The sequence below is a fragment of the Aquarana catesbeiana genome, linkage group LG10 (genome assembly GCF_042186555.1).
Source record: "Aquarana catesbeiana isolate 2022-GZ linkage group LG10, ASM4218655v1, whole genome shotgun sequence".
Lineage (NCBI taxonomy): Eukaryota > Metazoa > Chordata > Amphibia > Anura > Ranidae > Aquarana > Aquarana catesbeiana.
The window spans coordinates 227,018,444-227,034,317 of record NC_133333.1 but is presented as its reverse complement, the minus strand read 5'-3'; the positions used below and the strand labels follow the sequence as shown (position 1 = coordinate 227,034,317).

The 15,874-nt window shown below is 47.2% G+C and overlaps 1 protein-coding gene across 1 annotated transcript in view; it reads left to right on the top strand.

Moving 5' to 3' along the window:
• LOC141111248 (indolethylamine N-methyltransferase-like) overlaps positions 1–12,151 on the top strand; it is a 61,028-nt gene extending 48,877 nt beyond the window's left edge. The window contains exon 3 of the mRNA XM_073603391.1: positions 11,371–12,151. Coding sequence (XP_073459492.1) covers positions 11,371–11,794 — 424 coding nt within the window. The 3' untranslated portion in view covers positions 11,795–12,151. The remainder of the gene's footprint in view (positions 1–11,370) is intronic.
• Positions 12,152–15,874: the final 3,723 nt, after the last annotated feature.

Here is a 15,874-nt window from a genome sequence, read left to right as displayed (position 1 = left end):
AAATTGTAATTATACGCCCCTGTTAAACAGGGGCTGAAAAATTGGGCCTTGGGCACTGGTGCTGGTGCCACAACACTGCAACCCCTCACAGATACTATAGTTGGAGTGCAGGAGTGAGCCCTACTGCAAAGTATTGCATCAAAAATTGTAATTATATGCCCCTGTTAAACAGGGGCTGAAAAATTGGGCCTTGGGCACTGGTGCTGGTGCCACAACACTGCAACCCCTCACAGATACTATAGTTGGAGCACAGGAATGAGCCCTGCTGCAAAGTATTGCATCAAAAATTGTAATTACAGGCAACTGTTAAACAGGGGCAGAAAAATTGGGCCTTAACCACTGCTGCCACAACACTGCAACCCCTCACAGATACTATAGTTGGAGCGCAGGAATGAGCCCTGCTGCAAAGTATTGCATCAAAAATTGTAATTACACGCCCCTGTTAAACAGGGGCAGAAAAATTGGGCCTTAGCCACTGGTGGCAGTGCCCAGAACCAAAAATGTTCTTACAAGCTATCAGCATGAAAATTGAGGAGGAAGAGGTTTGTCACTCAGCATAACAGGATAGTCACTCAGCATCAGCATAGGCAGTCTTGAAGGGATCTCACATCAAAAATTATTCCGTTACATCAGCATCAGGTGCTTGGTAGCTTGTGATCCAAGACTGATTCATTTTTATGAAGGTCAGCCGATGGACCGATTCGGTGGACAGGCACACCCTGTGATTGGTTACAAAGCCTCCAGCAGCACTGAATGTGCATTCCGAAAGAACGCTGGATGCAGGACAGGACAGTAGCTCAATTGCATACTGTGCAAGCTCTGGCCAGTGATCCATCCTCAAGACCCAGTAACCCAGAGGATTTTCGGTGGGAAAGGTGTCCAAGTCAGATCTTGCCCCTAGGTATTCCAGCACCATGTGAATCAGACGCTGGCGATGGTTGCTGGAACTGATCATCCCTTGGGGCTGCGGATTAAAATATTGTCTGAAAGCATCGGTCAGATGGCCACCTTCTCCACCGCTCCTTCTGTGACTGACCAAAGCCTCAGCAACACGTTGTCCAGGAGGACCAGGAAATTGTAACCTCCCAGGCTCTGGAAACGCATTGCACAAACCTTTCTGCAAGGCCTCCCAAAGATGTTTCATCCTCTGCTCCCTCTGCAACAGCAAGATAAGGTCCACAACCTTATCCTTGTAACGTGGATCAAGGAGGGTTGCCAGCCAGTAATGATCCCTCCCCTTGATACCACACATACGAGGATCCTACCGCATGCTTTGCAGGATCAGGAAGGCCATGCAGCATAGGTTTGCTGAGGCATTCGGTCCAGAGTCCTCTGGGTCACTAAGGACGACATGATCCGCAGGCACCTCCTCCCAGCCACATAAAAGTCCATGGGTTTCTTTGGACTGTAAATTATACATATATATATATATATATATATATATATTCAATTGCTTTATTATTTTATATTCTATCTTATTATTTTCTATTTTTTTCAAATTCGATTCGAATTTGTCCTCGAATTCGATTCGAATATGGTTTCGAATTAAATTCGAATTTGTCTTCGAATTCGATTCAAATAAGTTTTCGATTTCAATTCGAATATGTTTTCGAATTCGTTCGTTTTTTTTCGGATTCGGATTTTCGGATTTTTAAATTCTTTACTTTTGTAATTCGGAAATTTGGATGCATCCGAATTTCCGAATAATGAAAAATTCGTCCGAATTTCGATTCGGAACAAAGCGCAATGCACATGCCTACCAAGAACCGCTGCACCACCAAGTTAAGGACATGAGCCAAACAGGGCACATGGGTCAGTTTTCCCTGTCGGAGGGCGGAGAGGAGGTTGGTGCCATTGTCACAAACGACCATTCCTGGCTTAAGCTGGCGTGGCGTCAACCACCTCTGAACTTGCCCCTGCAGAGCTGACAGAATCTCTGCCCCAGTGTGGCTCCTGTCCCCCAAGCACACCAGCTCAAGCACCGCATGGCATCTTTTTGCCTGAGTGCTTGCATAGCCCCTTGAACGCTTACGGAGCACCGCTGGTTCTGAGGACAAATCAGCAAAGGAAGAGGCCATGGAGAAAGAAAAAGAGGAGGGGGTGGAGGAGAGAGGTGTGGCAGAATCACCACTAGTAGAATTTTGGAGGTGTGGTGGCGGAACAACCTCCAACACTACTGCACCCTGTCCTGCATCCTTCCCAGCTGCCAGAAGAGTCACCCAGTGCGCGGTGAAAGATAAGTAACGTCCCTGTCAATGCCTGCTGGACCATGAGTCAGCGGTAATATGCACCTTACCGCTGACCAACCTGTCCAGCGAGGTCAAGACATTGCCTTCCACATTATTATATTATTATTATACGAGATTTATATAGCACCAACAGTTTACGCAGCGCTTTACAATGTATAAGGGGGACATGCCGGTAGAGAGCCGGAATCGCCTTCCAAGAGAAAAAGTGGCATTTGAGAACCTACCACTGAGTAACCGCACATTCCACAAACTCATGGAAGGGGGCAGAGTCTACCAACTGAAAAGGCAGCAGTTGAAGTGCTAGCAATTTAGCCAAGCTAGCATTCAACCGCTGGGCATGTGGATGGCTGGGAGCGAACTTCTTTTGACGGTGCAGCAGCTGGGGTAGGGAAATTTGCCTGGTACAATCTGACGTCGGTGTACCGATAGCAGATTGCCCGCAAGTACTTGGCTGTGACACACCTAATTCTACACCTTCATTCTTCTCAGTGCAGGTTTCAGAGAGGACTGAAGGTATAGGGGGGTTGGAGATCCCAACTGATGAGGAGCAAGGAGAGGTCCGCTTTGTTCTTTGGTGTGGGTCTTTTAGGTACGCTTGCCAATGAATTGCATGGCAGGTTGACATATGACTGATCAAGCATGTGGTGCCCAAGCGGGTGATGTTTTGGCCATGCGAGATACCCTTGAGACATATGTTGCAATGAATAATGTGCAGAGACAGCAGCGCCCTGCACATGCGGTGTGATGCAGTCGTGTATTGCCCTTAATCTGGCCCCTGGAGGGCACCCTGCCTCGTTGGAGATGTGCCTCCTCCTCTTCTCTCCTATCAGGCACCCACTTGGAGTCAGTGACTTCATCATCATCCCCTCCCTCCTCATCACTGGAGCAAACCTGGCAGTATGCTGCAGCTGGGGGAACATGACTGCCAGATTGCTGTCCTTCTTGGGCACCCCCTCTCTCTGGGCTCCTGTTACTGCCTTCCTCTAGCTGGGTACCATTATCGGAACCTTCAAAACGCTGGGCATCCTCCTGGAGCATATACCCAACATTATGGTCAAACAGTTCAGGGGACTCCTCAGGAGGACATGGTGGGGCTACGGAAGGAGTGACTGATGTCATTGAGCCAAGGGAAGAGGCCACGTTGGCAGCTGCTTTGCCAGACAAAGTACCCTGAGCCTTGGTGAGAGGGGATGAGGAGGATGAGGACGGCTTGGTCATCCACTCTACCAAGTCTTCGGCATGTTGCGGCTCAACACGGCCAGCTGCCAAAAAAAAGGACAAGCATGTCCCACGGCCACGTGCTGATGAGGATGCATTGTCTCCACGACCAGCACTGTTGCCTCTAGACACAGAGCCTGCTTGCCCTCTTTTATTGGCTTGTGACTGTCTGCCTCTCCTTGTTGGCCTTCCAGACATACTAATGGCCTGCAGTGCAATGTAGCTGCACAAAGCTGGGATGTATATATATACCGATTATACTGCAGCTAGCAGAATCAGCTGCCTGCCTGTAGTATTATTAGTATGAGAACACCAGCAATTGTCTTCAGGTAGCTTTAGGTGCACACTGTGCAGAGGACACAGTACACTAACTGTAAATACTGCAGCTGCCTGCCTGTGGTATTAATAGGATCAGAAGAACACCAGCAATTGTCTTCAGGTAGCTTTAGGTGCACACTGTGCAGAGGACACAGTACACTAACTGTAAATACTGCAGCTGCCTGCCTGTGGTATTAATAGGATCAGAACACCAGCAATTGTCTTCAAGTAGCTTTAGGTGCACACTGTGCAGAGGACACAGTACACTAACTGTAAATACTGTAGCTGCCTCTCTGTGGTATTAATAGGATCAGCAGAACACCAGCAAATGTCTTCAGGTAGCTTTAGGTGCACACTGTGCAGAGGACACAGTACACTAATGCCTCGTTTCCACTGAGCGGATCGGTTCGGTACGGTTCGGTACGGTACGCTATTTTGGGTGTTTCCATTATGAAAGCGGCCCATACAACTGAACCGTACCGCTCCATTCAGGGTCCTGCTTCAGATGTGGGGCCATAGTAAATGGAACGGTTCGGTTAGGGCGGAGCTACGATAAATTCCACTGATTGGCTGACAGAAAACCCTCTGTTGTGCTATGCTGAGGCATTTTTTCTAAACCCTGTATGGCCCCTTGTGGTCCCACTTGCAGTGGAAACGCTCACCAGAATAGACCGGACCATTCTAGGCCATTCAAACTGTACCGACCCGAACCGATCCGCTCAGTGGAAACGAGGTTTAACTGTAAATACGGCAGCTGCCTGCCTGTGGTATTAATAGGATCAGAACACCAGCAATTGTCTTCAGGTAGCTTTAGGTGCACACTGTGCAGAGGATACAGTACACTAACTGTAAATACTGCAGCTGCCTGCCTGTGATACTAATAGGATCAGAAGAGCGCTAGCAATTGTCTTCAGGTAGCTTTAGGTGCACACTGTGCAGAGGACACAGTACACTAACTGTAAATACTGTAAAAACACCTGCCTGCCTGTCAGTATATTAGGAAGATAATAACAGGAACGGATCTAGCTAAACTGAATACAGTGTGTGTATATATATATATATATATATATATATATATATATATATATATATATACACACACAACATCTAGGATGCATATATATATACACAATACACTGTAAGTGCAGCTAACTGACTCGCCTGCCTACTCTATTTAACTTTAATCAAATGACACTGTCTCTCTGTATATCTCTCTCTGCTGCCGCAACACACTACACAAGGCCGCCACGCAGGCGGCCTCATATAATGTGGGGAGTGTACTAAACCCCCTGAGCCATAATTGGCCAAAGCCACCCTGGCTTTGGCCAACTACGGCTCTCTGTACAGACGGCGCTGTGATTGGCCAAGCATGCTGGTCATAGTGCATGCTTGGCCAATCATCAGCCAGCAATGCACTGCGATGCCGCAGTGAATTATGGCCCGTGACGCGTTACTCGAATTTGGCGCGAATGGCCCATAACCTTCGCAATTCGACGAACAATCGAACAGGCGATGTTCGAGTCGAACATGGGCTCAACTTGAACTCAAAGCTCATCCCTAGCTATGAGGATGGATTAGAGGAACTGAATCCATTCCCTCTTGAGAAGAGGAGATTAAGGGGGATATGATCAACATGTACAAATAAATAAGTGGTCCATATAGTGAACTTGGTGTTGAGTTATTCACTTTAAGGTCATCACAGAGGACAAGGGGGCATGCTTTATGTCTAGAGGAAAAAAGATTTCATTTCCAAATATGGAAAGGTTTCTTCACAGCAAGAGCTGTGAAAATGTTGAATAGACTCCCTCCAGAGGCGGTTCTGTCCAGCTCAGTAGATTGCTTTAAAAAAGGCCTGGATTCTTTTCTAAATGTACATAATAAAACAGGGTACTAACATTTATAGGTAAAGTTTATACTTTCCATAAATCCGATTGCCTCTCGGGGGATCAGGAAGGATTTGTTTCCCTGCTGTAGCAAATTGGAGCATGCTTTGCTGGGGTTTTTCGCCTTCCTCTGGATTAACTGTGGGTAAAGGATTGTTTATACGGGATTGTTTTTTTTTAGTTTTGTTTTGTTTTTCTGGTTGCACTAGATGGACTTGTGTCTTTTTTCAATCTGACTAACTATGTAACTATGTGCTTAGCAACCTAAAAGCAGTAAATATAAATCTTAGGCAACACTATTATATTGAATACTAGTAGTTAGTTAGCAGTGGAAGCAATTAACATGCAGCAATACACAGTCAACTGATGTTAGACAGTTAGATTTAACAAGGGGTCCCCCAGATCCTGCCCCCCACCCGTGAGAAATGGTAACGGGATACAAATGTACCCCTACCATTTCACAAAAAATGTGTGAAAATGGTAGAAAAAAACAATACACAAGTACTTTATTAAAAAAATTAAAAAATAAAACTGTCCCACGGAGACTTCTTCTTCTTCTCGCGCTCCGATGGATTGAAAAAGAAAAAAAAAAGCCACACGCCGCCTACGATCTGCCTCCATGGGAGGCACCCGCCGTAATGACCGGCCGCTCTCAGGTGACAGCTCTTTTATAACTGAGGGCGGGGCCACACAATGACATTACCGGGTGACCCCGCCCCCTCTGATGCACAGGGACATCCCTATGGCTTCCCCGTAGCCTCAGAGGGGGGCGGGGTCACTCGGTTACATAACCAGGTGGCCCCGCCCCTCTCTGACGCTACGGGAAAGCCATAGGGATGTCCCCATGCATCAGAGGGGGGGCGGACCGCAGGGTCACCCGGCGACGTCATTGTGTGGCCCCGCCCTCAGTTATAAAAGAGCTGTCACCTGAGAGCGGCCGGTCATTATGGCGGGTGCCTCCCATGGGGGCAGATCATAGGCGACGTGCGGCTTTTTGGGTTCGTCGGAGCGCAAGAAGAAGAAGACTCCGTGGGACAGTTTTATTTTTTAATTTTTTTAATAAAGGACGTGTCCCAAGGCGTGTATTGTGTTTTTTTTTTTTTTTACCATTTTCACACACTTTTTTTGAAATGGTAGGGGTACCTTTGTACTCCGTTACCATCTCACATGGGGGGTGGGATTTGGGGGTCCCCTTGTTAAAGGGGGCTTCCAGATTTCAATAAGCCCCCCGCCCGCAGACCCCCACAACCACCAGGCAAGGGTTGTGGGAATGAGACCCTCCTCCCCATCAACATGGGACAAGGTGCTTTGGGGGTTACCCCAAAGCACCCTCCCAATGTTAAGGGCATGTGGCCTGGTACAGTTCAGAAGGGGGGGTGCTCTCTCATCCCCCCTCTTTTCCTGCAGCCTGCCAGGTTGTGTGCTTGGATAAGGGTCTGGTATGGATTTTTGGGGGGACCCCACACCATTTTTTTTTAATTTTGGCGCGGGGTTCCCCTTAAAACCCATACCAGACCCTTTGAGGGGGACCCCCATGCAATTTTTTTTTTTTATTTTGGCGCGGGGTTCCCCTGTGGGGGAATCCCATGCCTTTTTTATCATTGAACTTTTATGTGTATTGCCGGGAATCGGGACCGACAATTCATTATAGCGTGTATGCGTATTCGAACAAATTTTTTGCCCGTTCGCGTGTTCTGGTGCGAACAGAATCGGGGGGTGTTCGGCCCATCCCTAAAATCAAACACAAACATGCCATTTCAGTGACAATAGCTTGTCTAGCAGCCCTCCAAAGGACCTAATGTCACAGTCTAGCAGATTTCTGTTTGTGAAACTCTTACATCCTTGCTGGAGGGTTCTGCTAGATCTGTGACTCCATTTCACATGTGGTGTTTGGCTTCTCTGTTCACCTTTGGGCATCACCTGCTCCACTTTGGGTTTATATCCTTTTGCCTTCTATTACTTCCTGGGTCACCTCCTTGTTTGCTTGCCTATATATACACATGTTTAATGCAGTGCTCCTTGCCTGAGCAATTTCACAATTCCCTGAGCTCCCTTTTGCTTGTCTTTTGTGTATCATGTGCCTAACTACCCGTGTACCAACCCCAGCTTAGTTTACGTCTATGCTTGTTCGCTACCCGCCCTGATCTCGGCTTGTCTCCTGGATTTCCTGTTGTCTCCTGCTGCTTGTACTCTGCACATGCGTTTGCTCTCCATATCCTCAGTACGGTGAACCTGGGGGCAGCGACCTGGTTCCAGCTTGCTACAAGTCCATCCACACCATCAGGGGCTCTGGTGTAGAAGCAGGCTGGGGCATAGACTCACGCCCTGGGGAACCCAGAGTTTGGTGATCTACAAGGGCTCACTATCAAAGACTCCTGACAGTTTGAGCAGGCCATGAACTCCTCTGAGATACCGCAGCCTCTTCTGGAACAACTTCCAGCAGGCCTATTAAAAACAGATTATGCAATGTTTGCAGGAACTTTCCCCCTTTTGGATCAGCTGCAGGTTGTGCCTACTTTCTCACCCTCCATTCCGGCTCCTGTTCCGGTTCCTGGTGCTCCAGCTTCCTCCAGTGGAGGGCAGTTATTTTAAAATGCCAGCTGCCTCCACCGCCTCACTTTTCTGGTGATCCTAAAGCTTCTCAGGGCTTCATCAATCAGTGCTCGATTCACTTCGAGCTACTGAGCAACCATTTCCCTACTAATTGTTCCAAGGTGGCGTACATGATATCATTCCTTTCTGGTGAGGTTTTGGCTTGGGCCTCGCCACTGTGGGAGCATCAAGACCCTACACTTGCCTGTGCTCCTGCCTTCCAGCAAGCTTTATGTAAGACCTTTGATATGCCTGGCAGGACCTCATCCGTTACTGGAGCACTTCTTTGGCTTCGTCAAGGACACATGACTGTTGGTCAGTACGCAGTTCAGTTTCACACCTTGGCCTTGGAACTAGCATGGAATAATGATGCCCTTACTGCAACCTTTTGGCAGGGTTTAGCAGATCATATTAAGGATGAACTTGCTGGCAGAACCATACCCTCCACCTTGGATAACTTGATCGCCCTTAGCATCCAAATTGATCTCTGCAGGAGTGAAGTCTGGAAAGGGCTTGTCCACGTCTCCCCCCCCCCCCCCCCCAGTGGATCATTTAGCACCTCTTTTCAAGGAAGCTCCTGAACAATGCACCTTTCCAACAATGCTGGAATCTGAAAAACCCATGCAATTCGGTCAGACACACCTCATGCCACAAGAGCAATAGCGACACCTCAAACTCTGCCTGTGCCTATTCTGCAGAGCTGATGGTCACATATTAAAGTCCTGTCTTGTCCACCCAGGAAAACTCTCAGATCTAGGTCCCTCGGAGGGAAGTGATCTAGACCAGAATCTGAATTCCATTAATTTCTCTTGATTTGTCTTACCTGTCACCATTTATTGGGCCCTGAACTCATATCAAGTAGCTGTATATGTGGACTCTGGGGCAGCCGGGAGCTTCATGGAGCAGTCCTTGGCTGCTGAATTGGATTTTCCTATCATTCCCTTGGCAAAGCCCCTCTCGGTACCTGCAGTTGATGGCTCTAACCTGGCCTTAGAACCCCTACGATTCCAAACTGCCCCAATAACTATGCATGTTGGTGTTCTTCATGGTGAGGAAATCTCATTCCTGATCTTTTCTAAGTCTTCTAATCCCATCATTCTTGGACTGCCATGGTTGAAAAAACATTTGCCATATTTAGATTGGAACTTTGGTCAGGTGTTGTCATGGGACACCCAATGCCATCAGACTTGTCTCCTTAAGGTGCTCCCACCTCTCTCTGTATCTGTGGCTAAGGTCACCACCTCTCCAATGCTCCCCCAACATTATCAGACCTTCCCAGATGTCTTTAGTAAAAAAAAGCTGCTCCCCTGACTACTCCTACTGCAGGCCCCCTTCCAGTGCTATCCACCTCTAGTTTCTTACCCTCTCTGCTGCCTGAACCACCAGTCCCTTTACTTACTGTACAGCTCAATGCTCCAACTCTGTCACCATTCAGTTAGGTAGAGGCCCCAACATATGCAACCTCTGTACCACTTGAGGTCCCAGCTTCATGTACCCTGTCTGCTGAGACCCCAGCGCCCTTATTCCCTTCAGCTGCTGTGGACCCTGCCATGGTTCCCAGATTGGTAGCTTCAGTGCCTACCGCAGGTTCCCGTTCATCACAACCTGTTATGCCCACTGTACAAACTAAAGCCTCAACTCCTATTCCCTTACCTTTGCTCCCACTCCTGTGTCCTCTCTGCCAGCCACCTCACCAGACCCTTCATCTTGGTTACCGGTGTCTGCTCCAGCCCAAGCACCTGATGAAACTTTTACCATTCTTGCTCCTTTAGTGGCAGATGTTTTCAAGAACTCGCTTCTGACAGTTTCCAAATACAAAGTAGCTACAGATCGTCTGCACGGTGTGAGTCCCAAATCTCTACTTGGCGACAACTTCTGGCTCTCTGCTAAGGATATCTGTCTCAGAGTACCCTTTGTGAAATTTACTCCTCATGTCACTGGTCCGGAAGGAGGATGTTGGACTTCTTTTACAGATGTTTTTGCCTCCAATTTGGTGAAACCCATTCATCAGAGGTTTCCTCTCAAGCCTGGCCCTAAACGGATGGAGAGGATTTAAAAAGGGGGAGGGGGGTACTATTTGTACTATTTGTGAAATTCTTACCTCCTTGCTGCAGGGTCCTGCTAGATATGTGACTTCATTTCACACGTAGTGTTTGGCTTCTCTGTTCACCTTTGGGTGTTGCCTACTCCACTGTGGGTTTATATCCTTTTCCCTTCTATTACTTCCTGGGTCCCCCCCTTGTTTGCTTCCCTATATACACACACATATGCTCAGTGCAGCGCTCCTTGCCTGAGCAACTTCACAGTTCTCTGAGCTCTTGTCTCTTGTGTATTCTGTGCCTGACTACCCGTGTACCCTTGCATCGTTTGACCCCATTCACACAGGGGCAACACGACTTGCAGGTCGCCTCAGCGAGGCGACCTGCAAACGACTGCCCGGGCGACTTGCAAAACGACTTCTGTATAGAAGTCTATGCAAGTCGCCCCAAGTCGCCCCCGAAGTCGTACAGGAACCTTTTTCTAAGTCGGAGCGACTTGCGTCGCTCCCCTTAGAACGGTTCCATAGCACAGAACGGGAGGCGACTTGTCAGGCGACTAGGTCGCCTGACAAGTCGTTCCTGTGTGAATGGGCTCTTAACGTCTATGCTTGTCCGCTACACGCCCTGGCCTTGGCTTGTCTCCTGCATTACCTGTAGTTTCCTGCTGCTTGTTCGCTGTACACATGTTTGCTCTCCGCATCCTCAGCTGGGCGTACCTGGGGGCCGCAACCTGGTTCCAGCTTGCTACAAGTCCATCCAGTAAAGAAGCAGGCTGGGGCTTAGACCCCACGCCCTGGGGAACCCTGAGTTGGCAATCTACAAGGGTTCACTATCACAGACTCCTGACACCTAAGTTAAACATTAAATATTACTTCCTATTGACTTCAGTGCAATTTAAGATAAAAAATCCTAGCTTGACATGTTTTTTAATTTGACAGATTACAGCATAACTGAATTTTAGCAGAATTGCTCATCACGCTTCAGAAGTAAATTCGTACTTATATCGGAAACTTTCCTGTAATGTTCATATTATGTTTTTTTTTTTTTGTTTTTTTGTTTTTTTCTTTTTAGGGATCAACTTCAGGAGCAGGAAATACGCATAAGGTCATCTGTGAAGCATATTTTAAAATGTGATTTTGATCAGGAAAACATAACTTCCCCAGTGTTATTACCACTTGCTGATTGCATTATCAGTGCATGGTTACTGGAAACTATCAGTAAAAATGAAGATGAATACATGAGGAACTTGGAAAAGATCTCAAAGCTGCTAAAACCCAGAGGGCATCTGTTACTTATTGGTGTATTGGATACAACTTACGGGGTTGTTGGGGAGGAACGGATTCATTGTTTTAAATATAATGAGGACTTTGTGAAAAATGTTCTCAGTAAGCTGGGTTTAGTCATTGATTACTGTGCAGTGCAGAGGAGAAGCAATGTCAGCGATCTCATTGATTATGGCGCTGTTATATTTGTTGCAGCACAAAAAGGGGAGTAGATGATTGGAGCCGACAGCATTCATCCCAGCATGGAAGTCCAGGTACACACTGCCGCAACTTGTCATGCGAATTGAGAGTTCAAAGTCCCATGACAAGTCGCGCCCCAATAATGGCAATGGAACCATTCTAATAAGTGCAACTTTGAAGCCACGGCAGTGTGAACAAGGGCTAAATAATGCAAAGAATCTACAGGCAAAAAATAGAATAAATTGTTGACCTACTGATGGCAGTCAGGAATCAGAGCAGCTGTGCTAAAGTTAGCAATACTATTTTGCAACTATTTGTGTTAAATTGTGTTACCAAATATTGCTATCTTATTAAAGATCATTCAGAATATAAATGCGTGTTGACTTGTCTTGGAAAATATTGTAAAACGTTTATGTATACAACATATATTTTTATCTATCTATTGATAACCAATAGGGATGGGCCGAACGGAACCCTGTTCGGTTCGCACCAGAACTTTCGAACACTGTGAAAGTTCGGACCCGAATAACAAACCCCATTAAAGTCAATGGGACCCGAATGTCAAAAATCAAAAGTGCCCATTTTGAAGGCTTATATGCAAGTAATTGGGCATACAATGGTTATAGGGGTCTGGGCCCTGCCCTGGGGGACATGTATCAATAAAAAAAAAAGTTTGTGAAAAAGGTCATTTTTAAATGAGCAGTGATTTTTTTATTTTTAAAGTGAAAGCATAAAAATGAAAAATTCCTTCCAATATAGTGCCTGGGGGGGTCCCCTTAGTCTACCTGTAAAGTGGCAGATCTGTACCATGTCTAGAATCTGCTGCAGTAATAATTGCATTTATAAAGCCAAAAAAAATGACATTTTTCCTGCAAGCTGTCTTTATTTTGCTCAGCAACAGCTGGGGAGCCAGTGTGTATGATTAGGCCACAATGTAGTGCACTGGGAATTATTTTTTGGATACATTCTGGTGTCACATTGACTTTGGATAGAAGCAACGGGTGCGTAAAAATTGTTTTTTAGGTGTTGTGGCCCCTTCCCACCGTAACCATACAGAGGTACTCTTGATGAAAGCAAGAATTGGCCTTGGTGTAAAAACTTGCAATGATATGTACCTGTCAAACAGGTGCAGAAAAATTGGTCTTTGGGTGTCAGTGGTGCCTTCCCACTGTAACCTTATAGAGGTAATCTTGATGAAAGGAAGAATTGGCCTACCCCTATGACTCCAAACTACCCTAATAACTATGCATGTTGGTGTTGTTCGTCGTGAGGAAATCTCCTTCCTGATCTTTCCTAAGTCTTCTAATCCCATCATTCTTGGACTGCCATGGTTGAAAAAACATTTGCCATATTTAGATTGGAACTTTGTGCAGGTGTTGTCATGGGGCACCCAATGCCATCAGACTTGTCTCCCTAAGGTGCTCCCACCTCTCTCTGTATCTGTGGCTAAGGTCACCACCTCTCCAATGCTCCCCCAACATTATCAGACCTTCCCAGATGTCTTTTGTAAAAAAGCTGCTCCCCTGACTACTCCTACTGCAGGCCCCCTTCCGGTGCTGTCCACCTCTAGTTTCTTACCCTCTCTGCTGCCTAAACCACCAGTCCCTTTACTTACTGTACAGCTCAAAGCTTCAACTCTGTCACCATTCAGATAGGTAGAGGCCCCAACATCTGAAACCTCTGTACCACCTGAGGTCCCAGCTTCATGTACCCTGTCTGCTGAGACCCCAGTGCCCTTACTCCCTTCAGCTGCTGTGGACCCTGCCATGGTTCCCACATTGGTAGCTTCAGTGCCTACCCCAGGTTCCCGTTCATCACAGCCTGTTATGCCCACGAACGTTTTTAAAACTTTTTTTTTGCATTGATACATGTCACCTGGGGCAGGACCCGGGTCCCCAAACACTTTTTATGACAATAACTTGCATATAAGCCTTTAAAATGAGCACTTTTGGTTTTTCATGTTAGTGTCCTATAGACTTTAACGGGGTTCCGCGGCTTTCGAATTTGCCGCGAACACCGCATAATGTTCGTTGTTCGGCGAACAACCAAAGTTCAGCCCGAACTTGCCCCGAGGGCTTTCACACTGGATACAAAGCAGCGGCACTTTCGGGTCGGTTTGCAGGCGCTATTATTAGCGCAATAGCCCCTGCAAACCGCCCCAGTGTGAAAGGGCTCGAAAGATGCTAAAATGCGGAGGCCAGCTGTTGCTTTTTGGGTTATTAGATTCAACCTATTATACTGTTAAAGGGAAACGGATCCATTTATTTAAATGTAATGAGGAGTTTGTGAAAAACGCCCTCGGTAAGCTGGGTTTAGTCATTGATTACTGTGCAGTGAAGATGAGAAGCAATGTCAGCGATCTCACTGATTATAGCGCTGTTTTATTTATTGTAGCATGCAAAGGGGAGTAGACGATTCGAACTAATAGCATTTTTCTCAAAGGCAAATCTACGGGCAACAAATATAATTAATCATTGACCTACTAATGGGAGTCAGAAATCATAGCAGCTGTGCTAAAGTCAGCAATGTTATTTTGCATTAATCTGTGTTAAATTGTGTTAACAAATGTTCCTATCTTAATAAAGATCATTCAGAATTGAAATGTGTGTTGACTTGTCTTGGAGCAATATTGTAAAGCTTTCACGTGTAAAACATCTTTTATCTATATATTGATAACCAATACACTTCAGAACGTTTACAGTGTCTCTTTCATCAGAATATGGTTAAGGATTATATAAAAGTATACTTTTAGATAGAATGTATGGATAATATGTTAAAAAACATAAAAACATTTACATTATCGGGTTCAATACTTTATTTGTTTATAAGGAGATAAAACATAGGGAGATTAAAGGGGTTGTAAACCCTTGCGGTTTTTCACTTCAATGCATTATATGCATTGAGGTGAAAAAACTCTTGTAGTGCACCAGAGTCCCTCTTTTACTTACTTGAGCCTGATCATTCCTGCCCCGGTACGAGCACACCCACTCCAGCCGGTGTCTCGGGTCCTGATTGGATAGATTGATAGCAGCGCAGCCATTGACTCCCGCTGCTGTCAATCAAATCCAGCGACACAGGATCTAGGGGGGTGGAGCCGAGTCCTGCTGTCTGTGTCAATGGACACGGGAGCACGCCCGCACGAGTGCCCCAAGGGAGAGCGCATCTCTGATGGGGCACTCAAGAAAAGGAGGAGCCAGGAACGCCGTTGAGGGACCCCAGAAGAGGAGGATCGGGGTCACTCTGTTCAAAACCAACTGCACAGAGGAGGCAAGTATGACATGTTTGTTTTTTTTTTTAAAAATAAAAAAGAACCTTTAGTTATCCTTTAAAGTAATAAGTGTTGTCCTGGGGGGCATGTCCTGATGTGAGCACCAGAGGACGTGTATCTGGGGAGCTCCGGGCATCCTGATCTGAATCCTTCGCCATCTGTGCATCTGCCTTGCTAAATCAGGCTGATACCCTGCCAGCCCGTTCCTCTGTGTCCCCTGCATTGTCCTGGGTCAAAAATTGCGGAGTTTCTCTGCCCGGGGCCGTCTACACGCCATAGCTTCCAGGTACCTGCAGCCGCCGCCATCTTGCAGGCCTGTGCCACTCTGGGGAGATCTGATCTCGGCCGGACTGGAGGTAAGGGACTGTCCTCCGTCCACATCTGCCTGCCCACCCACCTGCCTAGCGCGGTCCGGAGGCCCGTTTGGCTGCTGGGGACGTCTGCGGCGGCCTGGTGCGGCCTGTAAAGCACCGGTGTTTCCTGAGCCATGATCCCGCCGGGGGGCGCCGCGGCCGGCCTGCCCGAACTCAGGCGCATGGATCATCTGTCTCCTCCTGCCCTGACATCCATCCACAATCCTGCCATCCATCCACACCCCTGCCAAGGCCTGGTGTGCTGCCCAGCAGAGACTGATTACCTGAGCTGGCTGAGAACTCCTGGGGCCTAGTGTCTGTCATCTGCCACCCTTCTGCCTCTCATACTGCTCTGGGCCCTCTCCACCTTAGTGCCCCCAGCATCACATCCTCACCACCTTGTCTCTGCCTGTGTGTCTGCAGTGAAGTTGGGAGCTGCTGGCAAACACCGATGACCTGCCCAGCGTGTTCTCTCCTGGGGCTCAGCGCCT